This window comes from Clupea harengus, chromosome 7 (assembly GCF_900700415.2).
Source record: "Clupea harengus chromosome 7, Ch_v2.0.2, whole genome shotgun sequence".
Lineage (NCBI taxonomy): Eukaryota > Metazoa > Chordata > Actinopteri > Clupeiformes > Clupeidae > Clupea > Clupea harengus.
Window position 1 is genome coordinate 6,284,896 of NC_045158.1, and position 26,005 is coordinate 6,310,900.

At 43.5% G+C, this 26,005-nt stretch overlaps 1 protein-coding gene across 2 annotated transcripts in view; it reads left to right on the top strand.

Moving 5' to 3' along the window:
• The window catches only part of si:dkey-215k6.1 (transmembrane protein 132C), a 163,373-nt gene extending 142,667 nt beyond the window's left edge, over positions 1-20,706 (top strand). For both annotated transcript variants that reach the window (XM_012815851.3, XM_031570300.2), the window contains exons 6-9: positions 13,445-13,650; positions 16,018-16,291; positions 17,638-17,829; positions 18,616-20,706. In XM_012815851.3, the coding sequence (XP_012671305.2) occupies positions 13,445-13,650; positions 16,018-16,291; positions 17,638-17,829; positions 18,616-19,842 (1,899 nt within the window). In that variant the 3' untranslated portion in view covers positions 19,843-20,706. The remainder of the gene's footprint in view (positions 1-13,444; positions 13,651-16,017; positions 16,292-17,637; positions 17,830-18,615) is intronic.
• Positions 20,707-26,005: the final 5,299 nt, after the last annotated feature.

The window sequence follows — 26,005 nt, forward strand, 5'->3', positions numbered from 1 at the left end:
GTTTACAAGAATCGAGGATCAAGCTTTTTATGTGTACAGTCTGTCCTTCTGTTTGAGCAAAGCTTAGGACCATAGGGCATCACTTTCTGTTGTCAACTAAAAACTAGAAGGACTAAAAACTTGTTTTGATACCTTTTGCCTTTTTTTTATCTATTTACTTGCTGATGGGCTCACTTTTATGTCCTCTCTTGTTGTTCTGCTTCGTTCAATTCTGTGTGTTTTGAATTATGCTAATCTCTTCTTTCTCTTTATGTTGTCTTTTACATTATTTCATTATTTACAAAGTTAATTTTGGGTGTTTTTATTGTTCGGTCTAGGTTTTTATGACCTTCCTTTCTTCTGTTTTATGTATCTGAGTCCATCTGTTAACAGGGTGTCTGAATGCTGAAGCACTTTGCTGAAATGCATGCATAAAAGCTACAATGGTTTGATTTCCACATTAATATTTCAGTTGATATTAGTATAATTTCTTTATATGCCCTTATTGATATGCCCTTAAATTAGTGAAGATGATGCGACCAAATAACTATCCACTATCTACCACACGATTGCTTTGTGAAACAACATCCTCTGTTCTGTTGCTTGCGTTTTTTAATACTTTCAGCATTCGGCAACACAAGAATTCAGGTATGGAATGATTTGTTGAGAGACAAAATCTAATTTTTTTGGTGACACACCTTTTAATACTTTGTAAAAGTTTTCACAAAAGTGCAGTATGATTTCACTCCCAGAGCTTAGCATAGACTGAAGGGCAAAATGACCTTGAGAAACTCTGGGGGGGAGAAGGTTGTCATACAAGACTTGAGACTGAGCTGCTGTAACCCCCCACTCTACACCCCCACAAACATAACCGGCTCTCAGATCAATAACTAATTAGTCTGTAATTACTTTACTATGCTAACGCTTCCCCTACCCAAAGTGCCAGTTGAAAAGGCTCACAGCGACTCTCGCTAAATGGCTCCCTCGGCTCTGATCCGCTTCTGTAATGGACACACCTCGCTCCGCTGAACTGTAACTCAGACCGAGGAGCTCCGATGGTCATGGGAGGGTCGTTCTCCAGCTCCCGTGTCGACTCTCTGTGGAGAGCGACCCATCCCTGCCGCTGACCCCCTGTCCCCCTCCGAGAGCCATTATGGCTCATCCGCTGTGCATTACCGTGCCATCAGTCGCACACAGTGGCTACAGTCTGCCATTACTAGCCTACGCTAATGCTCCCCCCCTCCTCCTCTGTCACCACAGATTTAGACACATAGATGGTGAGGAGTCTTTCACAGATGTGCTGAGGACCAGGAGGGGTTGTTGTAATACATACATCAAAGGGCTTATCAGTATTTAAAGAGCATTAGTCATAATTTTCTTTCCATACAATGGTGATAATAAATACAGTTGAAAGAATTTGACGGAGAGAAGCTAATTATATGCATTATAGCATCCATTATAGAGGGATTGGGGTCGAAAGGCGTACGGTTTGCGTATTACTAAACTACAAAGCCCATCAAGGTGTATGACTGAATGAGGTTGAAGTTCTAAGGGAAAAACTCTGATTGCTTTTACTGTAAATAACAAAACAACTGGGGCTTCTGGGCTTTTATGAAGGAATTATCTGGCTTCGTCTTTGTCTCGCACTTAAAGGAAATCTCCTTGCCGTCTGTTTGGTTGTGTGTGTGTGTGTGTGTGTCTGTGTGGTTGTGTCTGTGTCTGTCTGTGTGGTTGTGTGTGTGTCTGTCTGTGTGGTTGTGTGTGTGTGTGTGTGGTTATATGTGTGCGTAGCAGATGGAGATAGCATGATAGGATCCATATGGGGAAACAAATACCAAATACAAAACACAAACAGCAACTCTGAGGGGGAAAAGTGGGACAGGTGCTGCACACGCTATCGGCAGGTAGCTTCACCTGCTCCGTAATGACAATGGCTCCTGTTTGATATGCAGGGATCTGCCACTGCCAGGCAACCTCATGTCAGCACGTGCATCACCAATTACAGCTCTTTCAGAGCCATTTCCTTCTGCCTCCAGTGCCACCGAATTCAAATGTGCCCTGTCACACCAAACAGGACATTTTCTGCACCTGAGCTGAAAGCATGCCCCCAGTGTAGGCTAAGTGCTATCTATTTCAACTGTGTTCATCTTTATATTGTTTTGTAATGTTACAAAGACCATAGGCAGCTTTGCTGTTATTGGCACTGAAGTGAAGTACCATAACAGATTATGATTTTCATAACGTGGGAGTGTGCATTAATGCCAGACACTGCCGTTGTGCCTTAAAATAGTTTTGGCAATTTTCCATGTTTAAGACAATTTTGGTGTAGAATTTTCTCACTGTCTGACATCTTATTCTCTATTGAGAAATCCATTTTTTTCTTGTGACGCGGTGCTGTCTATTCAAACTTGTCATGTTCATTTTCCACCATAGGTTCCCTGTAGCTCACTTTGCTGACGCTGAAGTGCCCTTACTCCTGTGTAGAGCAACTCAAAGGCAAGTCTGACTGAAGCTGCAGTGTCTCAACTCTCCCCTCAAAAGGGGACATTGTTTTCACTGCATCAAATACTCATTGGGGACATGGTCTGGAAAGGCTTATACCACTAATAATAATATACCCGGAGACACATTCAGGGCACACTTGACTTATATCCCTATGCAAATACTTATGTAAATGGATGAATATCATTTCTTCCCACTAAGTCCAGAGTCCTCTCTAGCTCCCTTTTCCCCTCTCTGTCTCTCTTTATTCGTGCCTGTGACTCCCACACTGTTTAACATTCACATCCCTTTTTCACGTAGGTTATTTACAGTCATGAACAAAAGTTTATGACACTCTTGAGAAAACTTTTTTTCTTCTGAACGCAGTGATGGCATCAGAAATTAAATTGATTGCGTCATCCTTGCGTACGGCAACTGTCACTTTTCAATTGACCATCATGCAGTAAATACGTCATTATGTCACATTTTGCTGTGTTTTGCCTTTTTTTTTTTAAAACAAAAGAAGATGGGTAAAAAGTGTCAGTCATAGACACTCAGACTGCTTCCTGTCCGTGAATTCACAAATTTTACGACTGCATTGTGAACTGCTGTCTTGCTGCACTTTAACTCCTCACTAATCGCTCGTTGAGAATATCCTTCATGTTGAAGAACCACAATTTGTTCCCTCTGGACTTCTGTGATTGATGCTTTTTTACCCATTTTCAGGGGTTTCTAGAAAAAGGCAAAACACAGCAAAATGCTGTGTAATGACATATTTACTGCGCGATGGTCAATTGAAAAGGAACCAATCTCATGCATTTAATTTCCTTTTTGATGCAATCACTCCATTCAGAAGAGAAAAGTAAAAACAATTCTCAACACTGGTCTTAAAGTCGTTTGTCCATGACTGTAGAACATGGTGAATTGCCTCCTGTGTTACGTCTCTGATTTTCTTTCTCCTCTTTTTTCTCCTCCATTTTCTATATCTTATACATGTTATTGTGAAACAGTGAGCTAGTGCGCTGGCATGCATTGTACACTTCAGAGATAGTCTCTCTTTCTTTATCCTCTCTTTGCCTTTCTTTTCAATATTGCTCTCCCTCCTCTCTCCAGGATCTCCACCATCTCATTGCATTGAACTGGGCCATTAGGGAGCAGTTTAGTTCCAGGTAAATGCGAGGTGACAGGCAATATGATTATCCCTATGATTTTTCAGAAGAAATGTTATTAGACTAAACAAATAAGAATGATACGTGGGGAACTGCTAAAGTCTAGGGAGAGTGCTCATTGGGATAGGCTGCCGGGCGTGGTAATGTGCACGAATACAGTGGATTGATGTGGTGTGCCCCCATTGGAAATGATTGAGAGATGGAATCTCAAACGCATAAAGAAAGTTTGCTGTCCCTGAAATCCCTCTCCCTGGTGCCAGGGGACCCAGCTGCCTCGGGCAATGTCACATTCAATGCTCCAAATTTAAATATTTGTCTTACGCTCCCGAGTGGGAAAGGCCCTTTAAATTCCAATTTAGTCCAACTCTGTGCGGTCAGATGGAGCGGCAGTGGGGTTCTGTTCTAGAGGAGGATGACTGGCATTGTGACGTGATTTATGGAATGAATGAATCAGCTGTGACCAGTAGGGGTCCCTCCCTTAGACAAATGTGGGGATGATGGCCACAGAAACATTGGGTGGCAGACAGTAACAACCATAGATATATATAAAGACTAGATGTCTCGTCCGCGTTGCCGGCCAACGGAGTCGAACGTCCGCACATGGCGGCCATCTTGCCCCGGTCAGTTCGCTCACCCATAACATTGTGTTGATATTGGTATGTACTATTTAAATAACCATAACTTGCTTAATTTTCAACGGATTTACAAATGGTTTGGTTTCTTACAAACGTTATTAACGTGGTTATAATTCGGGATGCTTTTTGGATATTTTTAAGAAAATAACATAATTATTCATAAGTATGCAATGTCATAACTACATCTCTGACGTTTATAACAAACCAACCCGTTTAAAAATCGGTTGAAAATTGAGCAAGTTATGGTTATTTAAAAAGTACATACCAATACCAACACAATGTTATCGGTGAGCGAACTGACCGGGGCAAGATGGCCGCCATGTGCGGACGTTCGACTCCGTTGGACGAGACATCTAGTCTTTATATATATCTATGGTAACAACCCTCACTAGCTTCTCTGAGCTGCTTCCCCTGAAATAATAAGGAAGCCCCCCCCTTTCTACAGTGAAAAGAACTCTCATCGCCTGCTTTTGGTTTTGAAAGGAAGGTACCTGCGTTGTTCCCTCAGCAACCCAGGAAATGAATTCACATGCCGTTCATGCTAGGTGTCTCGCTGCCTTGCTTTGAAGCGCCCTTTTTTTTTGCCTTGGCTCCTCTTCCACTTTCTGTTGCTTCTGCCTCTTTCCTCTGGCCTGGCAAAAAGCAAGTGCCAATTCTTCCGAGTAATTTGATGCCCGGGCCTATGAAATGATTGGTCTATCTCGGCTGCCGGCGGTGTTTTGCATTGTCAGCAAATAATCCACAATTTATCATAGTGTGTGAAGGCAAAGGCTGAAGTTTAGTGTGTGTGTGTGTGTGTGTGTGTGTGTGTGTGTGTGTGTGTGTGTGTGTGTGTGTGTGTGTGTGTGTGTGTGTGTGTGTGTGTGTGTGTGTGTGGGATAACAAGAACCCAAACATATTTTGAGTGGTTGGTTTTTAAACACATGCGTTGACTGGATGTAAACATTGAAGTTTTATATGGAGAGCATATAGTGTATGCAGTTTCCTTATACACTACTGAATTTAGTCCCTTTTACATCTCTGCAAACCGTATATACATAAGTGTTTATCAAACATACTTTCTATGTAATTAACTGTGTTTGGAATTATAGATAAAATTATTTAGTGCATAGAATCCATCACATTAATACCGTTCTCTCTCCATCTCTCTGTCAAAACCCATTTACATATTGACACTCTAAACCCACATTTAATTGAACACCCTGATAGACTATGATTTTGACATGCAAAGTGGAGAGGCCTAAATCTGTTATAAATATGTCATAAGTCATTCTGAATCGTTGTGGCTCTAGTGTTGTTACTATGGAGTTGGCAGCAAAACTAGGAAGCAGAGACTCTTTGACTATTTTTACATCTCCGGAAGAAAAAGGAAATCCCCCATTTTTCTCAGATGTATTTACAGAAAATTGATGGGGAAAGCTGAAAGCACAAGATAATTCTGCCTAATCAGAGTCTGTAAATGATGTGTGAACCGTACCGTTGGAATTGAATTGCAGTATAGACCGTTCACCCTTGGTAATTGTATACTTTGCTGTGATATTTTGTTACTAATACCTTAGGAGATGTTTTTAGGGTATACCCCCCCCCCCCTCCCACACACACATACAAAAAAAAGCCTCCCTCTGAACGATGTATGTGTATGTCCTCTCCTGGGAGTGAAACTGTAGCCTTCATGCCTGTTCCTGTTGCACCATAATTTTCTCTCTCTCTCTCTCTCTCTCTCTCTCTCTCTCTCTCTCTCTCTCTCTCTCTCTCCCTCTATCTCCCTCTCTCTCTTTTTCTCTCTCTTTCTCTCTCTCTTTTGGCTGTTTTGCAGGGACAGCTGTCTGGCCTCTGCTCTGCACCGGAACCTTGTGCTGCTATGCACTTTCTCCCCACACCCCACCCCACCCCACCCCCTGCTTCTCTCTTCAAGAGAGAGACAGAGATTAAATCAATTTTTCAGTGTCATCAAACCCATGGCTCAGCTGTTTGTGTTGACAAAGGGGAATGTGTTTACACTGCCCCTCGCAGCTGCCTCAGAGTATGCCATCAAGCACTGGAAACCAAACAAAAAAAAGCCACATATCTTGCAGACGCTAACGTGCACATTCTCAGAAAACGGAACCAGCCGTTGTCGTCGCCAGATACACTCGTAACATGTTGCTCAGCTCTAATTAACAGCTTAATAGGCACCACTATTTAATTTCAATATACAGGTGGAAGCAATTGGATCTGTCACATTTGTCCTTGTTTGGATTATTGATGAGCATGTGACTCATCTCCGCACTTTCCTCGTTTCATTATGACGCCATTAGAGCTGCAGATTTCCTGCCTAATCGCGTGGCCCTTGACAGGCAGGCACAACAGATGCCTCTCCACACTCAGACTCGGGCAAACCCAGCTTTGATATCCCAGCCCCTGCCGAACCAACACCTGCCTCTCAATATAGATCGAGAGTGGCAGAGTGAGGGGGAGAGAGAGAGAGATGGAGAGAGGGAGAGAGATGGAGTGAAGGAGAGGGATAGGGAGAGAATGATAGAGCCACAGAGTGAAAGGAAGAGAGAGAGAGCAAGAGAGATCAGAGCAAATATGATGAACTACAGTTAATGAAAGGAAGAAGGGAGATGGTGAGACTCTTGGCAAAAAAGAGAGGAAATTATGGATAGCTGCTTACTCAATGGCGCACACAGCAATGATGCCATGGCAGACAACAGGCCCCGTGAAAAACATACTCCTGCCATGTCACTGGTGATAAGTGAGAATTAGGGGAATGTGCAATTACGTTCTTGAAAATATTAGACATCTGACAGTCGCAATAATTTATCACTCATCGGAGGGTACTGTGTGGACGAGATGCTTTTATCGTTCTTAACAAAAGGATATTCAGACTCATCAGCTTGCAGACGCTCCTTTCCACTCCATGTCAGTTAATCGCGGCGTGTTTCATTCAAACTCTGTCAGGGAAATTAATTATTTTCTGCCGCAGCCTATTGAACATAATGTTTCTTTACCATTTTCACATTCTTTTCGTCTTTAAATGAAGCTTAAACAGAGAAAGAGCCCTTAACTTAGCAGTCGCATCTTTCTGAACACCATCGTTCCCTAAGAAAGTTATAGCCCAGTATATAATTATAATGCAGTTATACTATAGTTATACTGTTATTATAGTTACACTGTTATTCACCACTGGGCTGTTTTTGTTCTGTATTACAGAGTAATTATATCATAGTACCATCCCATTATCAGGCTTTTTTCAGTTGGTATATAAATGACGTACGTATATCCATTTGCATTTTTGTGTGTCTTCACATTTTAGTGTGTGTGTTTGTGTGTGTTTATCTTTGTCTGTTACCATGTGTATTTCTGTGACTTCGTAACAGGCACCTCTTGCATCTCCGCTCCACTGCGGCCTTGAGGCTAAGTGTGAGACTATGAGAGTGCTGTGATATAGGTGTGTGTGTGTGTATGTGTCTGACTTTAGACTCAATCTCACCCCTTATGGGGAATACATCAGGCAGTAAGTAAAGCATCGGTCGGTAGCTCAGGGCTCTGAAAGCTCTCTGGCTGATAAGGTGGAAAAGAAGAAAAGGTGCCACTGCACACATGAAAGCCTGTGTGTGAACACTAAATGCCCTCCACAAGCAACCACACACACACACATATATATACACACACACTGATATATACACACATATATATACACACACTCCAGCAAACACAAATACACAGGTGTGAATACCTACAGGGGCATACAGGCATGCACACACACAAACACACACACACACACACACACACACACACAGACCTCCATACACTCACAATCACACACACACGCACACACAGCAACACACACACACGCGCACACACACACACACACACACACACACACACATATATACACGCACACTCACACACACACACGCACGCACACACACAAGTACACACTGACTGACTCTCACACACGCACATGTACACACACACAGTCACACTCACACATATTCACATACACACACACAAACACACACTGATTCATTCTGACACACATATGTGTACACACACGTACGCTTTTTTTACACAAAGAAGCATGTGCGCGCACACACACACACACACACACACACACACACACACACACATACACACACACAGATACAAACCCAGACACACACACAGGCTCTATTAAGCCACCTCCCTGTGTCCCCTTGGTGACCCTGAGCAGGAGTCAGAGAAGTGTGACACATCCACAGCTCCGGAATGCTGCACTGTGACGACTGCTGCCGCCGGCAACCAAGCGGCAGCGTTCCGAGGAGATGGGCGGTCTGTATCCCAGGGCAACATCACACTCCTCGACAGCCAACAGAGTCTCATAAATGTCCTTCAGATTCCACTGTCATGCCAGTCCTGGAAGAGGGAGGGGAGAGAAATAGACACACAGAGAGAAAGAGAAAGACAGAGAGAGAGAGAGAGAGAAATAAAAATAAAAATGTCTCGATGCTTCCTTATTCCTCATACAATGTTGTTTGTATCAATATCTTCAGCGGATTGACAAGGCAATGTGCAGTGACCCATTGTGAAGTGGCATGAGTCAGACACAGTCTCTCAGCCTGACAGGACAGCTGCCAGTGACATGCACACCCCTGGAGGCAACAGGACCTGGCTAACAAGCGGCCAGTAGATGCCAATAGGGAAGCTATACAGTTTATTGTGTAGGTTGTGAACATTGTATTTACCTCTCATCATTGATTGAGTGATCTATTATTGATTGAGTCTTACCTGTTTCTAATGACAGTTGCACATCGTTTGTTGTTGGTGTTTTTCTACCTGTTGGTGTTGTTGTTGATGTTTTTGTTCTGTGTAACACGCTGGTGGGGGAAGGGGGTCTGGCGAAGGATTGGTGAGGAGGATCCTATTTAACTCTATAAGGCTATTAGTTATGAAGGGGTAATAAGGGCCTGGTATGAAGTCTAAAGTAACTATTAATGTATTTAAGTCAAAAGCAACCTGAAATAATTTGTATTGTTTGCAATATTGCAAATCTGCTTTACATTCTTCATACAGCTGAGCTCTGAATTTTTAGTTGCAAAGATGACATTTTTAATAGCTTTCTTTTTGTTAAAACAGAAACTAATCAACTATTACCAGCAAATCAGAGATTTAAAAAGATACCTTCTGACTGATTGTTAACAAAGGTATGTTGAATATAGACCTGGAAATAGAGAGAGGGAAAGGGAGAGAGAGGAAGAAAAGAAAAGAAATGTGAAAGAGACTCAGGGGTGAGGCTAAAAGAAAGTACAAGAGAGAGGGAGAGAGGGTAGGGAGAGAGAGAGACAAAGAGAGAGTGAGAGAAAGAGATGGGGTAGGGAGAGAGAAAGGGTAGGGAGAGAGAGAGAGAGGGGTAGGAGAGAGAGTCCTTTATTCAGTATAAGGCCATGCCTTGTGCGCCCTCTTATCGGTGTGTAATTGCAGGTAGCACAGGGGCGAGCCATACCAAATGGCAAAGCAATCACAGGAAGAGATCTGTGTCATCAGATCCAAAACACAAAGCTTAATCACCTCTTTTCTAATCATCCGCCTCTTTGGCTGTTGATTTTTTTTTTTGCCTCTTCTCTTCCGTGAGGATGTTAACAGACAGTGAAAACACATTAGACTTGCAAATGTATGACATCTTTCATACTGGCGCTCTCTGCTCCATGAAGTCTGGCCTACCTTGAAGATCATTTGAAATTCTCCCATTAATTAACAGTTTAAAAAAAAGGGAGTGAATTTAGCTACACATTCCCTTACTTTTTTCCAGTGCACTATTAAGCAGGCTCGCATTGAAAGAATGTTTGACACAAGGGACACTTTGGGGATGGCAGGGAGGATGATCGCCCACTTCTACTGTCACATATCTATCCTAATGGCGTAAAATAATAACATAAATACATTTTATTTATGGAGCAAGGTACTTAAAGACACTTAACATGAATCGTAAATGGTCATAGAAAGCAATGCAATAAAACATATAACTCACAATATTAATCACTTGTTGAGAAAAGGTGAGTTTTGAGTCGTGATTTGAACATCAGCCGTCTCGGACGTGTTTGGGGAGTGGGTTCTAGAGGAAGGGGGCAGCTGGGGAGAAGGCCTCTGGGGGGCAAGGGGTGATATGGTCACGGGAGCGAGAGTGAGGGAGCAGGATGGAGAGTTCTGGCTGGACTGAAGTTTGAATGATGTGCCATAAAGAATGCTGTTACACTGGTCAATTCTGGATGTGATGAAGGCGTGGATCAAAGGCTCAGCAGCGGGGAAGGAGAGTGATGGACAGAGATGAGTTCGTTTTTTTTAGGAGGACAAAGGCAGTCCTGGTGACTTGATTGACGGGGTGTTCGAAGGAGCGGTCGCTGTCAGGAATGACTCTGAGGTTGTGGAGGTGTGGGGGGAGGGAGACAGAGTGGCGTTATCGAAGGTAAGACAGAAGTTGTGTTTGGTTTTGGTGAGGGATTTGGGACCAATGATGATTATGTCTGATTAATCACAGTTTAGTTTGAGGAAGGTGGCTTGCATCTAGGGCTGGACGATATGGCAGGACAAAACATGACTTTTTAAAAACTATACGCCGTTCCCCAGTGACTAGGACCATTTGTGCCATATCGCCTAATACAGCCTAAACTCCACATACACATTAGTATTTACAACCAACAATGCCAAGAAAGGTCAGTAGTTGACAATGGCACTTTATCTGATTACAATAAATATGGTGCTATTACTTGTAACAGAATAAAATCTCCATTGTTAACCATCATAAAGATGATTTAGGTTTTATTGAGACTAATCTTTACATAAACTGATTCGTTCACCTGCTATTTAAATAAAATGTCTTAATGGTAATGAGGAAAACAAAAAAGTAGGCAAAATGTTTTATAGATTTCTCAAGGACTCACCAGTCTACCAGATTAATCAGACACAGCTCAGTTCCATGATATTCATAGAGCGAGATTTGATTTGCAACAACACAGTCAAATGACAGGTAGAACGACACATCTGGACGACATGCAAAACCAAACAGTGAAATGACGGGAGTGTAACAAGATGACAGAAGTACAGTTTACAGTTTTACAGCAGTCAATATAGAGACTAGGCTTAGGCTATGTTGGTCAACATAGGTAAAACCTTGATGCAATCGATTGTGTGTGTAATTTTTTGTCCTAGCATGACTACTTTATCTAACACTAGCATTTAAATACACTGACATTGCTCGACCTCAAGTGTAATTCAGTTACTATGACCCTATGAAGGGCAATGTGTAAAGCGTTTGATCAACCAGTGATCAACCAGTTCTCTAAAATAGCTCAGGGGTGCATCTCAGTCAGCCTTGAAGTGGCAAGCATATTCGGACAGAGCACACCACAGTATTACAATATCTGACAATGGAAGAACATGGAAAAAAACAGGGTCAGCAGTTGGGAGGAAAAGTATGACACAAAAGGAGTATGGTTCAAAGTAAGGCTCAGAGGAAGAGGAAGCCAAGACCCCTTACAGACTTCTGTCTCAGCAGTGCTTCCTATGTTTACAATTTTTTATTTTTTCCTTTGCGCTATGCAGTGCTGTAAAACACTTTTCTGTATTGCAATGACATGGATCTGTCAGCAGATTGCAGAACAAACAGTATAAAAGCCTAAATGTAAATCCTGTCTGTTTGTGAGATATGACCTTGGCCAGGAGAGAGCTGTACCGGTGATTCAAGACGAGGGAGGATTCAAGACGAAAGAGAACAATGGTGTGGTTGATGGTGTGATGACATAACCAGTTTCTCGGGGAAAAATCAAACTAAATATCAGGCAAGGGAATGCCTAACCCAATGAAACCCTTTTAGTCTTTGAAGTTAGCATGGCTACCAAATGAATGGGCTATTAGTTTTTAAATAAGGTCTCTCTTTTTGAGCTGGGCAAACCTTAACATGCATTCTTGTGTGTGTTGGTATATGCGCGATATAGTATAATATAGCTATAATTAGCTGATAAGATGCAACCATGCAGAACTCTCTGCCTAAACAAGGCAATCTAGGCAAAGCACACCCACAGAACCTAGCAGTGAAATGCACATCCTGAAACCTAGCTGTGTTGTGTCATCGTGTGTTTGAATTACCAGCACATAGTCACACAAAAACCAACATTCTGCGGCAGTTGTTTAAACTGCAGTAAAGTTATTTTTCCTAGTATCTGGTCCAATACTGCCTGGGAAATAAAAAAGAAGAAATTTCCTAGAAGCACTTTTATACTTTGTAAAGATGGGGCATTGCAGAGCTTTTATAGACTAGAGTTAGGCCCAGTAGACCGAGGTTAGCATTTTACTCTATTTTGATGGGGAGAAATGTCAGTATCCACAAAGCATATCAAACATACCAAGCAGACCAACAAGAAGGGAAAAGAAGAGAGAAAAGGACAATTTGGACTATGGACTATTTTGAGGGTGATCTCTGTAGGGCGGACGAGCATAGAGCGGTGTGTGTAAATGGCGTCTTTGTTCTCCACTCTGACACTAACAGAGTCCTGTCAAAACAAACCGCGACAGCGCGCTGAGCCATGTAGCTCCACAGTGCACAAAGCCCAGCCATGAAAACAAACACTGCCATCATACACAAGCACACTGCTTGGGCACTCACACTGGGCATACACTCACCACACACATGGCAATGTACGCAGACCAAATACATATGCATATTATCCACACACACATACATATTTGTCTCTTTCTCTCTCTCTGCCTCTGTTTCTCCTTGTCTGTCTCTCTTTCTCTAACTCTCTCTCGCACACACACACACACACACACACACACACACACACACACACACACACACACACACACACTCACTCAAACACAAACATGTACACACGTAAACATAAATATAGAAATGTGTAAATGCATACACTAAGCTTTGCATTTAAATACAATAATGCACATACCCACAAGTACACATAGATAGCACAGACATATACAGTCTGCATGTATAATGCCACGGCTATCTCTCATGGCGTGTAGCAGCCTCCAGGATTGTATATCTATATTAGGCCTCTACCACCAGTAATGCAATTTACACAGCAGAGATGCATGGCAGGCTCCTACATAAACATAATTCACACACACACACACACACACACACAGACACACATATACACACACAGATTGGTGACTCCCTTCTGTGTGCGTATGTGTTTCCAGGTGTCCCCCGGCTGTGATTCCGTGCTGGTGAATGGCAAGGAGATGCGCGGCCGCCAGTCTCTGATGGTCAACTTCACCTACCTGTACCTGAGCACGCAGCTGGAGCTGACCGTGTGGGTGCCACGGCTGCCTCTGCAGATCGACGTCTCCGACACTGAGCTGAGCCAGGTCAAAGGCTGGAGGGTCCCCATCCTCTCCAATAAGAGGTACAGGACTGAACTGCTGTGTGTGTGTGTGTGTGTGTGTTTGTGTGTGTGTGTGTATGCGTGCATGCATGTGTGCGTGCGTGCGTGTGTTATTACGGATCATATATGTCAAAGAGAGATGAGATCAAAGGTGTGTCTATGTCTGTTGTGTTTTTATGTGTGTGTGTGTTTATTCATGCCTGCATAGCAGTGTACCATGACTGCCAACCATTGTTTAGAGCATTAGCTCTCCCTACACCGCATCCAAAGCTGCTCTTATTCAAATCCAGTCACTTGCAGATATAGCACCTCGCTCTGGGAAGGAATGCAAAATATACTCCTGTTTTGATCATCACGTTCCCAGTTGATTAAGCCCTCTCATCCAAGTCACATCGAGCAGGCAATTGCTAACGCTGCACCCTAATCTCCACTGCCCCTGGAGTCAGGTCTCTGTTACCGGGTGCTCATTTTGAAGCCTCCGGTGTGATCAGGTGTGAAGTTATTAGCTGGGGCTGGGGCTGGGGCTGGGTCTGGGGCTGCCACCGCCCTTCGCTCCGCCGTCTGAACTCATTTTTAGCCAATTCCTCCGTTGTGTGCGCCCTGTCAAGACGTTTCCCCCGATCACAGTGCACACCGCGCCTGTGTGTAGTGGGGGCGCACCACTTTAGACACTGGAGAGTCATGCAAAGCTGGTTGTGCGTGCGTGCGTGCGTGCGTGCGTGCGTGCGTGTGTGTGTGAGAGAGAGAGAGACAAAAAATAAAAACACTCGTTTCAGTTTTTTTGTGTCTTCGTTTCAAAAATAGTGTGATGTAACTGTGAGTGAGCTTTAGACATTCCAAAACACCGTCTCAACCTTATCCTTAATCTCTTATACTTATGTATCATATTGTAATACGTCCTCTAATCTATACAGTATCAGCTTTTAGCATTGGTGTGTGTAGTGTATTGCCATCCTCACAAATGGAATATCTTACAATAAACAGGACAAAGGGAAGCAATGGTTCCGGTGCAACCTTCTGCATGCGATCTGGAGGTAACCGAGAGTTCAAAGTGAACATCTGAGTAATTAAGCGCTTTGCCTTTGGCATCCCCTGTCGATTTTATGGAGGTGATAATAAGGAGATAATGGGCGCATAATATGAAAATGTAAAATCGCGAGTGAGATGCCAAGTCACACGCCTCCGAGTACAATACCAATGTAAAACTGTGATGACTAACTTGGAAGCAGTTGGTAGTGTTAAAAGCAATCCAAGCAACACCATTGTGCATCTATCAAAGCCTCTTACATGGATAAAACAGTTCAATTGTGCTCTGGAAGTGATATCAAGCCAGGAGGAGACGAAATCATCTATCACATGAGAGGTGTCTTGAGCATCTAATGTATTGAAACCTTTATGGTATATTTCTACCTGTGACGAATGTTTTCTTCTACAACAAATTTACAATTAGTGTGAAGAAAAAAAGCCAGAAATAAACTCTTTATTATATATGTCCAAACTGGACTGTTAAAAAATGCCCACACGTAGCGGAACATGCATTCTTTAGGGCATGGTACAAATGAGCTGAGGAAGGTATGTATACATGCTCAGTTAATTAGGCAGGCAAGAGACAAAAGAGGTGCCTGTGATCATAGGCCCATATGGGTATTTTTGATGTGTAAGGTTTCACTTATGAGTTATGATATGATTAACCTACAGCTGTGGCTGAAACTTAAACCCTAATTATTATCTGTGGGAACATTTAAAAAGGCAAAAGTGTAAATGTGCTATGCTGCACTGTGTGTGTTGACATCATGGTCTGAACTTAAAGCTGTGTTGAAGGCAATTGCAAGTTTTTAGACACTTTTTACTTCTAGTAAATATGAAAAACAGAAAAATACCTGATCGTGATAAAAACGATGATTTTGATGAATAATTATGTAGAAGCTGTAGCATTTGACTGTTGGACCCTGTCGAGTGGCTGAAAAGAATTTATAAGTCAAGCATCTAATTGACCATCCAAAAGTAGGCTTGAATAAGGTTTTTTTTCTTGTAATTCATGTGGGGTCTATTTGATTTGCTGTATAATGCATGAATCTTGTACTTCATCAATGATTTGGTCCTTCCCAGTTTGGGACTGATCGTGTAGAATTCAGTGATTACAGTCTTACTGTTGTGAGCCAGGATCTACCCATCAGTAATGAATCCTCTTAACCCACATGATTTGCGTTCCTATTCAGTAACCTATACACAGTCCCTGTACACAACATACTCTTTCCAATGTAAAGAGAATTATGGTAGACATGCATGCCAATCTACCTTGGCGAAATTGACCCTTGCTTGCAACTGTCATATAGAAAAGCCAGTCTGTGATGTTCACTAACTGATAGCCCCTCCTCCTTGCGTCAGGCCGACCCGCGACAGTGATGATGATGAGGATGATGACAGACGAGGAAGGGGCTGCACGCTACAGTACCAATACGCCCTGGTGCGGGTGCTGACCCACTTTGTGGCGGAGCCCACGGACCCAGGCGGGGAGCTGGTCTACATGCTGGGTGCGGACTGGCAGGCGGACATCACGGACCTGGTGCAGGACTACCTGAAGGTGGAGGACCCGCGCATCGCCCGCCTTATCGACGGGAGGGTCCTCATGGGCAGAGACCTGGGCATCACCACCATTCAGGTATGCCCATATGGCACCAAACAATTAAGTCTAATCCAGAGCTCTATGCCCAAATTATAAAGGTCACAGGGTCATTCTTGAGGAAGCCCACCCGCTCCTAATAGCAAGCTTTGCCCCTCCCCCATTTGCTCTCGCTATGCGAACACAAGTGTTACTGACAGGCTATTCTCAGCATCTGTTTCTGTGTTCATGGCCCATAAACCTGTGTCTTATGTGCCTGCTATTCTGTGCCTGTGAAGAACATTAGGAATAGGCAGGTCTTGTGATATTGACAACACCACACCGTACACATCTGCCACGTCAGGTGTGAAGGTGCGACTTGCCACATCTACATGCTAACAAGCTCGGTCCCAGGATAGAGAACTGAGATTGCTGTTCCATTTGCTGCTGTCAGACCTACAAAGGTATCAGATTAAGTGTCGTAATACGTGTCTCTTTGTACCACAGAGTGTGTCTGCATAAGTCTGCGTACGGAGTTTAGGTCTCTTCTACTCTATACATGCTGTCGAGGAAAAATCCTCAAGTTCTTTGATACACAGTGTTGTTTTTGTTGTTGGAGTGGGCATATGCATGATTCTATATCACACACAGCGACGCCTTGGGACACGAGTTGTGAAGGCACCCCTTGGGAAGAGCTGCTATGGTTAGTTTAATGGAAATTCCCCTCGAATGAGTGATACCGGCTTGCGCTGTGCTTGTCCTTCACTGTCACCGTTTAACACGCCTAAGCTCTCTTGATTTCTTGACGCTTTAAACTACGTCTCTCTCTCTCTCTCTCTCTCTCTCTCTCTCTCTCTCTCTCTCCCCCCGTCGCTATTGGAAATCCCAGTGGTGTCAGTCAAGAGTCAGGTCCTGGCATGAAGACATTTTGCTCGGCTCTGACATTTATTTCGAATTTCCCTGGTGTCGAAACCAGTCTTCCTTTGGTTGCCCGTTGGTGGTGTCATACACTATGCCTTGTCAAGCTCTTTCTCCCAAGCCTGTGGTTTGTTTGTCTTGGTGATTTATTCTTTTTTTTTAATGTTTTAATGTCAATAAATGTCTCATTTTAAAGTTGATTTTTACAAGCCACCAACATTAACTCGGCTGTAATTTCCATGATGGTTTGTGATCAGTGCAAGGGTTGTTTGTTATTTATGTTTTGAATCAAACAATGGCAGGGGGTTTGTGAAGGGTGAAAGCTAAAATCTGCCTTTGAAAGCCATCAAATGCAGAATGCGGCTTTGTGAAATGACAGCTTTTATTTAATAGAGGATTATGAGGAATTAGAGTGCCAGAATCCGGGCCCAGACATGAATGTGTTTTCATGTATCCGACTGATGTTTGGCCTGGCTATCGTTTCGCAGGTAATCTCGCCGCTCTCAGACTCCATCTTGGCCGAGAAGACTGTCACAGTCTTGGACGACAAGGTGACCATCTCGGACCTCGGCGTGCAGCTGGTGGCCTCTCTCAGCTTGTCCCTGCAGCCCAGTCCTGCAGACAGCCGCGCCATCTACGTCACCACCACCGCGCAAGACCTCTTCCATGCACCCAAACAGGTGACGTCCAGGAAACTCTTTTTTTCAAATCTTTTTTTTGGCAGGTTGTGCCATATCAGGGGTGTGACGTTTTTATTGGTCATTGAATGAACCTCTGTGCACAGGTCACCATATTGCACTGTTCATTACATGGTCGAGAAGCATTGTGCAGAAGAGTAGAGTGTTAATTAGAGGCTAATCTGAAGTTAATGTGAGCATGATAACAATAATGTGAGTATATAACAATTTAGTGAGGTGTCAGACGAATTTGTTATAGTGTCATTATTCTAACCCCTCACTCGGATGCACACAGATGTGCAACCAACTGCACTTCTTTGACCTCGCTAATGTAATGTTGGGGGTGTGATGGAAGCACACAGAAAGGGTGGGAAGGGTCAGGATCATTTTCTGGTGGAATGAAATGACGGCTGGACTGGAGTATGGCTCCTTTTATAGGTCTACATTCTAGTGATTTAATTACTTTCCTTTAATTGCTTTGGGTGTTACCTATGCAAAATACATTTTTGTTCAAAAATAAATCAGCAGAGTTCCTTTTTTTATGGTCTTCTTCCAGACTAAAAACAACCTCAGCTGTCTGAGCTTCTTTGCAGTCATAAAAACAAGCATTGTATGTGCATTCATATCAAGGTCAAAGTTCCTCTTTTAGTCGAGACGAAATGTCTTTGCATCTTGTTTTATTCCTGCACGTTCCATAAATTTAAATGTACGTTTTCTGTCATCTTCTAAACCTGACTGTTCACTTTATCTCGTCTGATTCTTTAGTTTTTTTCTTCTCCCACTTTTCAGGAAGCTGTCATCAGCGCCTGGATCCAGTACAGTGATGGCTCCGTGACACCCCTAAACATCTACGACCCCCGGGATTTCACCTTGACTGCCACCTCCCTGGATGAGGCAGTGGTCTCCACCTACCAGGACGCCCCGCAGAAGTGGCCCATGGTGCAGGCCGAGGGAGAGGGCCAGGGGGCCCTGGTCAAGGTGGAGATGGTCATCTCCGAGACCTGTCAGAAGTCCAAGCGCAAGAGTGTACTGGCGAGTGGCGTGGGCAACGTGCGGGTGAAGTTCGGCCAGAACGACGTGGAGCAGAGAGGCGGTGGTGGTGGCGGGCAGGACGAGGGTGAGGGTGGCCTGGACAACAGCACCAGCGAGCAGAGGCAGAAGGGTCAGGGGGAGGAGGGGAAAACGGGGTCAGAGTACACCAAGTACACCAGCGCCGCAGCCGACCGAGAGGAAGGCGCGGTGAGGAAGGTAAGCACCACAACCAAGACCACTGTCACCAAAAAGTCCCCTGGGGCTAAGCAGGGAGGTGGCGGTGGCCAGACCCCCGTAGACTACACCAGCATCCCCGCCCAGGTGGAGCTTCCTGGAGGGGCTGAGAGTGACCTGACCCAGAGCCCGCGTGGGCTGTCTGACCTGGAGATCGGCATGTACGCCCTGCTGGGGGTCTTCTGCCTGGCCATCCTGGTCTTCCTCATCAACTGCGTGAGCTTCGCCTTCAAGTACCGCCACAAGCAGCTGCCCGTGCTGGAGCAGGGCAACATGAACCACGCGCACGACTGGGTGTGGCTGGGCAACGAGGCCGAGCTCATGGACCATCACCATCACATCAACCACCACGGCCCGCTGCCCCACACCGACGAGTGCACCACCGCCATCGACCGGAGCGACAGCTGTGAGGAGAGCAAATACCTGCTCAACGGCAGTGGGACTCTCAAGGGCAGCATTTCGGCCCATGGCCAGACCCTTCCCCGGACTCTCTCCGACCCGCGCGGGCCCTGCGTGGGCAAGGACCCGTCAGGCAAGGCCGAGCCCCTGAATAACTCGCCCCGGGCCTCCAAGGGCAAGCGGGTCAAATTCACCTCCTACGCCACAGTGCTGCCCGACGAGGGAGGGCCCTACACCAACTCAATCCTCGTTGGCAACGAAGACGACATCAAGTGGGTGTGCCAAGACATGGACTTGGGACAATCGGCTGAGATCAGAACCTACATGGAGAGGCTACAAGACAATCTGTGAGAAAGCGATGTGGGGGGGAACTGGACTCGACATAAATCTCACCTGTATTGCCTTTGCAGTTGCGGTTACTTTCATGAAGGACTTAGACGAGGAGACGTCAAATGGTTTGGAATGCAATGCAAGTGACATTCATCAGTTGATATGACAGTGACCTATCGGAGTGAGGGGTCAAATTTAATTGTGTTGAACAGTTGTCCTGGCTGGCTCTGAAACTTTTACTAATGCCAGTCGAGGGCCTGAGAATAACTCATTTAAGATAAACCACTGGATGGTGAGACCATGTAAAGCATACAGAAACTGGTGTACATTTATTTGAGTATAAGAATTTAGAAGAGCAAGAATTGAGTTTTACCTTTTTTTTTTGGTTCAAAAATTTATTCAGTCGGTTTTGTTGTGTAACGTGTCTTCTGACTTTAGCTAGCAGTGCAGACTGTGTGTGTACCATCTCATGCAGTGCTTTTTTAAACAACACTAAATGCTCCATTAGTTGTGTTAATTTCTGTGGTCTACATTCGATGGTTGGATATCCTCTTCACCCTTGCCACCTCCATCCAAAATCAATGTGCTTTGTGTCGCTTGTAGACATCATTACAAACCCATACCTAATCTGACTCCACCAACCCAAAACTGTAACCATCTTTTAGGCTCTTACACGTCCATTTAGACATCCCAACATCACACCTGTGCCAACCACACCCCAGCCAGAAAAAAGATGAATTACATATTCTTTAATACCTTATGAACTTAACAGTACCGCCCTACCTTTCTTTTGCAATGAATGTTTAGAGGACAAAAGAGATTTTTGAGCGTCCTTCACACAGCCTCTCGGCTGCTGATAGAAGCGCTCACTTGCACAATCGGAAGGAGCCACAGTGGTCCTCCTCCTCTGGCTATACTCACTACAGAGCTGCCTACCCTTGTTTAGTCTTTGTACATCATTATTATGGCAGCACAACCGTACCAGTAATGCGAGGCGCTCAAACCTTCCTTCCTCGGCCTGGGTGAGTTGAAAAAGGTCCAAGGGTGGGCTCAAACAGTAGCACTTCAGTATCTAGAACTAAGAGGAAAAGGAACCGTCTGTGAAGAGATAGTGAACATTATTCTGTACAGATAAATATTCTTCTACTAACATAAATGGTCAAGAGTATGAATGCTCATTTTATGTTTGTTGTTCTTTTTTTTAAAGGTGTTCATAAACTTTATTTGCCGTCTTCCCAGAAGTTCTAAGACACTATGAGGTGTCTGTATGCTCCAGTGTGGGTTCTGTTTGTCCTACACTATCTTTCCATTCTCTAATTTATTTGACGATGCTTGCAGGTGAGAAGAGGCTCAAAAGACCTCTTGAACAGCTCAGGTGAAAAAAAAAATGTTTAAAAGAGAAATTGATAGGGTGAAATCTGAAATAGTAGATTGTAAGAATGCAATATTTATTTGTAAGTGTAACATGAAATAGGATGTAAATAAATCACTAAAAACCTTGTGAAAAGCAAGTCTAGGTCATGGCCTACATGGTTAATTTTGTACATTTTTGCATAGAAGAGAAACAGAAGATTTTGCATTGATACACCATCTTGGATTAGTTTCCCAAAAGCTGTACACTGCTATGATCTTCATAACTGAGAGTTTTTCTCTGATTCAGTGATGGCCATAGATGCAGCAGCACCATGAGGATTTGGGGAAACTGAACCCTTAGCTTTTTTTAAAGACCATTCTCTACCCTTCATCATGTATCATTCATGGAATGGGGATTGCACAGGGATACCTACACAGCCATCAATACTATCTCGCATTTTGTTTCTTGTCAGGCTGCTATGGACCTGCCACACAAACACATGGGGAAAAATGACCACTAGAAGGATGCCAAGCTCACTTCCCCGGCACATTGCTACTCTACGAGGCGACAGAAAAGAAGGCAATTTTCTGAGCCAAGGTTTCAGTAGGAAAAAAAACAATCCCATAAAAAAATGTAGGCTGTTGCACAGATGAGAATCTGTCAACCACTGAATAGCTTGTTGAGCCAAGTAGGTGGAATTTTTTTTAATAAAACTTTAAAAAGGAATCACAAACGTTTCAAGGCGACGGGATTCAACAGGGATTCGGACACCGGCATTCTTATTCTGTGATGTACAAAACTATACAGTCACCGAAGCTTCCTCTCCCGTGTGTATTCAGTCAATAATCTTATAGAGCCAGTGTTCCCTTCTCAAAGTATATAGCATTCAACTAATGAGCATTATTATATGGACTGATTGTAGCCATTTTTTTTTTACTCTTAATTAAAGTGCAAGTGTTGGTGTTCTGGACAATCAGAGCACTTGGCCTTCTGTGAATCATTGTAGTAGATTCTTTTATTTTTTGGTTTATTTTGGTTCCTTTTCGTTTTTGTATTCCATGCCTCTTTTTACAATATGAGGATGTGTACCTGAACAGTAAAGAATATGTATATAAAACCTTGAAATGTTCCCCATACCAATGTCTCTTGTCATCTTTTGTTATTTCATTTGGCCACGCAAGATATGTGTGCAGATACCTTTTACTCTATTAAGTTAATTTCACCACCACTTTATTCTTTTATCCTTCTCATTCTTTAAAATGCATTGATTTCAAATGTCCATGAAGTCTATTGAGGTCTTTTGGAAATAAACTACAAATGTTTTAGCCAACTGAATTATTCCTGAATCCGTGCACAAATATATTGGATTTTCCTTATTAAAAGTGTCATGGTGCTCAGTGAACTCAGAATACCCCCAAACAACCATGTAAACCACTACATGACACTTTAGTAAACACTGTCTTTCTACGAAAATTGTGTTATTGGTGAAATCTTTTCGGCCAGGGGCAGATAGGAAAGATGTCCACATTTTGATGTCTTGAATCAGAAAGCACAGTATTGATGCTTGATGTAAAAACAGTTATTTGCACAATGCCTGCTTTTAGGAGTCAACATCCAAAGACATTCATGTAACTGCAAGTGCAATCACACGCAGGGATCCTTTGAAGTTTGTTTGTTGTTGTTGTTGTTGTTGTGAGCCCATGTAGGAAAAAGGCACCGTGGTTATATCCCAGTAATGTTGCATTTCCATTATTTCTCAAAATAGTGGCATTAGAAACATAAAAGAAAGAGAAAGAAAGTCTGGGAAAATATCACCTCATTTGCTACAGTCAGCTGTCAGTTACCTGATAATTAGTTAAATTACATATGTGAGACTGCTATATCTGGAGAATGCTATATATATTATGTTGTGATTTATGTCAAGCTACTGTGGTAGTGTGGGATGAACTGAAATGCCAGAGAAGCACACACTGGAGGAGAACAGAGTATCTCTAAGAGTCTGGCTCTGTGTCTCTGTCCAGTGTTTAATGAACGAACGCTGTCCGTGGTACTGAAGTGTAACCTAGTCACTCACTGGAGCTGGGAAATGATATGTTGTATACTACTTCTAACCACCAACACAACTCCATTAGAATAACTTTTTCACTTTTCTTGTTCTGGTGTTTATTTTCTGCCCCCACCCCACCACTCCCCCCACACACAAACATAAAGAAATAAATGTCTTTGCCTTCTCCCACTGGTGTGTGCTCAGCTTTCCCCTTTCAAACAAATTCCATTCCAATTTAGTGACTTCCATTAACATGCGTTTCCCCTCCGCGGCGTTGATTTACTGCAGTTATCAAATACATATTGCCAGACAAGTGAGACATGCAACCTTTCATTTTCACGCCGTCGCCTTACAAATTCGACATGCTACATTAACAAGAAAAATGACTGCGGAGGCCGAGCCAAAGGGAAGTGGTCTGTGTCTTCGCGTGACATTTCGTTTTCATTCCACAAACATTACCAGGCGCCGTAGCATTGCTTAGCGGTGCGGGATGTGGACCAAAGACAGATGCTAGATACAGGTAGCCCTAGCCCAGACGTGTCGCCCGACCCGAGATGAATAGTTAACCTATGGACCAATGCGTTTGTGTTAAGATCTTTTTGGCGGCGCGTGTGGAACTCCACAAAATGCAGGAGGAGTAACTCGGGAGGATGATGGAGCGAGCAGGGCCCATAGCAGACATTCCTCTCCACCCAGACCAACATTAAATGACTGTTGCACAGTCCTCGGGAAAGGTTGTTATTATCCTGAGGCGGTCACACCAAATACCCCCCTGGCGCAGCTGGCTGCAGGGCTTACTTTCCTTCATTTATGTTTTTCCTCAGAGAATTTACCACAAGCCATCCAGGAGACCCACTCACTTTAATGCAAATTAAACGTAAACTACTAAACAGTTATTCGCTATAGGATTGTCTCTGTGTAATTACATGTCTTAAACATATGCAATAGAAACACCCAAGAAATACATTTCTTTTCGATAGGAAATAAATATGAAATTAATATGATTATATGAGAATGATTCTTAGATGCTTTTAATAAAACAGCCAGTCTTCCAGTTGGGTAATTCAAAGTCGAGTGACATACGTAGACCTAGAACAGAACACACATGATTTTATTTATGTGATAGTGTTACTTGTTCAAGCCTGCCTGAAAGATGCAATGCTCAATGAAGAAGGAGAAGTCACAAGGCCTGGACGTGTGCACTCCCACCTACCGCTGTCCAATTCTGTGCAGGCACATGAGTAGATGCCATAAAGCGAGATGGCCCGTTTCTCTGTCTTTCACTCCCACGAAGTCCAACAGTGGCATATGCTCCATTAAGTTACAACTGACCTGATAAATGAGCGCATTGACCAATGTTCCTCTCTCTCGCAGTATAACCAGGCTAATAGGGCTGCGTCGCTGCCGCTGAATAAATGGCTCCATATCAAGGGTGACAATGCCGTTGCTCGCACACCACCTCCACCTGAGCAGTGGCGGGTAAATGATCGGACGGTGCACGTGTGGAACGAAGGCGTTCACTGGTTTCACAAAGCAGTCATTTCATGAACCACAGAGCCGTCCTCCCTCACTCCTGATAGCTCTGACGCAATATGCTGGGTATTAAGGGTTGACTGACTCTATATATCTGCAATACAAATAACATTTCCATTTCGTCCCAGCTTCTGAGTATTGAATCTTCCGGCTGATATGGATGATTAAAGGTTTTGGCAAAACATTGCATCCAGTATATCGAAAAAAAATACAAGAGCCATTCATCATGAAGACAATATCAACAAGTGCATAAGATCAATGTGTAACTAATATCATGCTGGTGTGAAGACAGAGACTCTCTCTGCAGTCTTTGAGCACAGAGGCAGAGCTTGATAAACTATTAATAAGGATACAGAAATATGGTCATGGCAGTAATGACTCACATCGCTTGGAACCATTTTTTTGTACCCAGGCAGATTGATAAATATGACTACAATATAAAACTGGATATACCATCAAAGCCCTGAATGTCAATCATAAATAAATTAAGGGGCCTATCTGTCGTCATGCCAGCTTCTATGCATCGTTCAATGAATGATTTAGGAATTTTGTCTGCCTTGCTGCTTTGACCCAGCAGCGCTCTAACTTTGCTTTAAAGCCACCGTATATGTATTTTTCTGTTTGAAATATGCTCAAACACATGTCCCCGTGTTGGCATGTGTCCCAGAGGTTTGGGTGGATGTCATTAAAGAGGTATCCCCACCTGAATTGTCTCAATGAAAGTCAGCCTTTAACAGCAAAGAAGCAAAGAAAGGCTCAAATTCACAGTCAGGGCCATTGGGTTGTCAATCAAATATAAAAACACAGGTAACAGTCTATAGGCTGGAATAGGAAGAGGGAGATGGTGAGAAGCAGAGAGATTTTGATTTGAAATCTCTGGCTAACGTTAGCTTGACCAGCTGGTTTTATGTACTAAAGTTTCAAGGCGTGGTGATGTATTGCTTTCCTCATATCATCAAAACAAAAAATATAAACCTGAAGAGACCTCGGTTTGTTTTGGAAGCCATAGGTGGATTTTACTTACCCAGGTTTGTCACTCACCTATGTACTTGGAATACCCTGAGGCCCGTCACCTGAGTTCAACTCAGTTGTCACTTGTTCTCTATTCTACATTTACACACACACACACACACACACACACACACACACACACACGCACACACACACACACACACACAAACACTCACCCACACAAACACACGCAAACACACACACACACACACACACACACACACACAAACACACACACA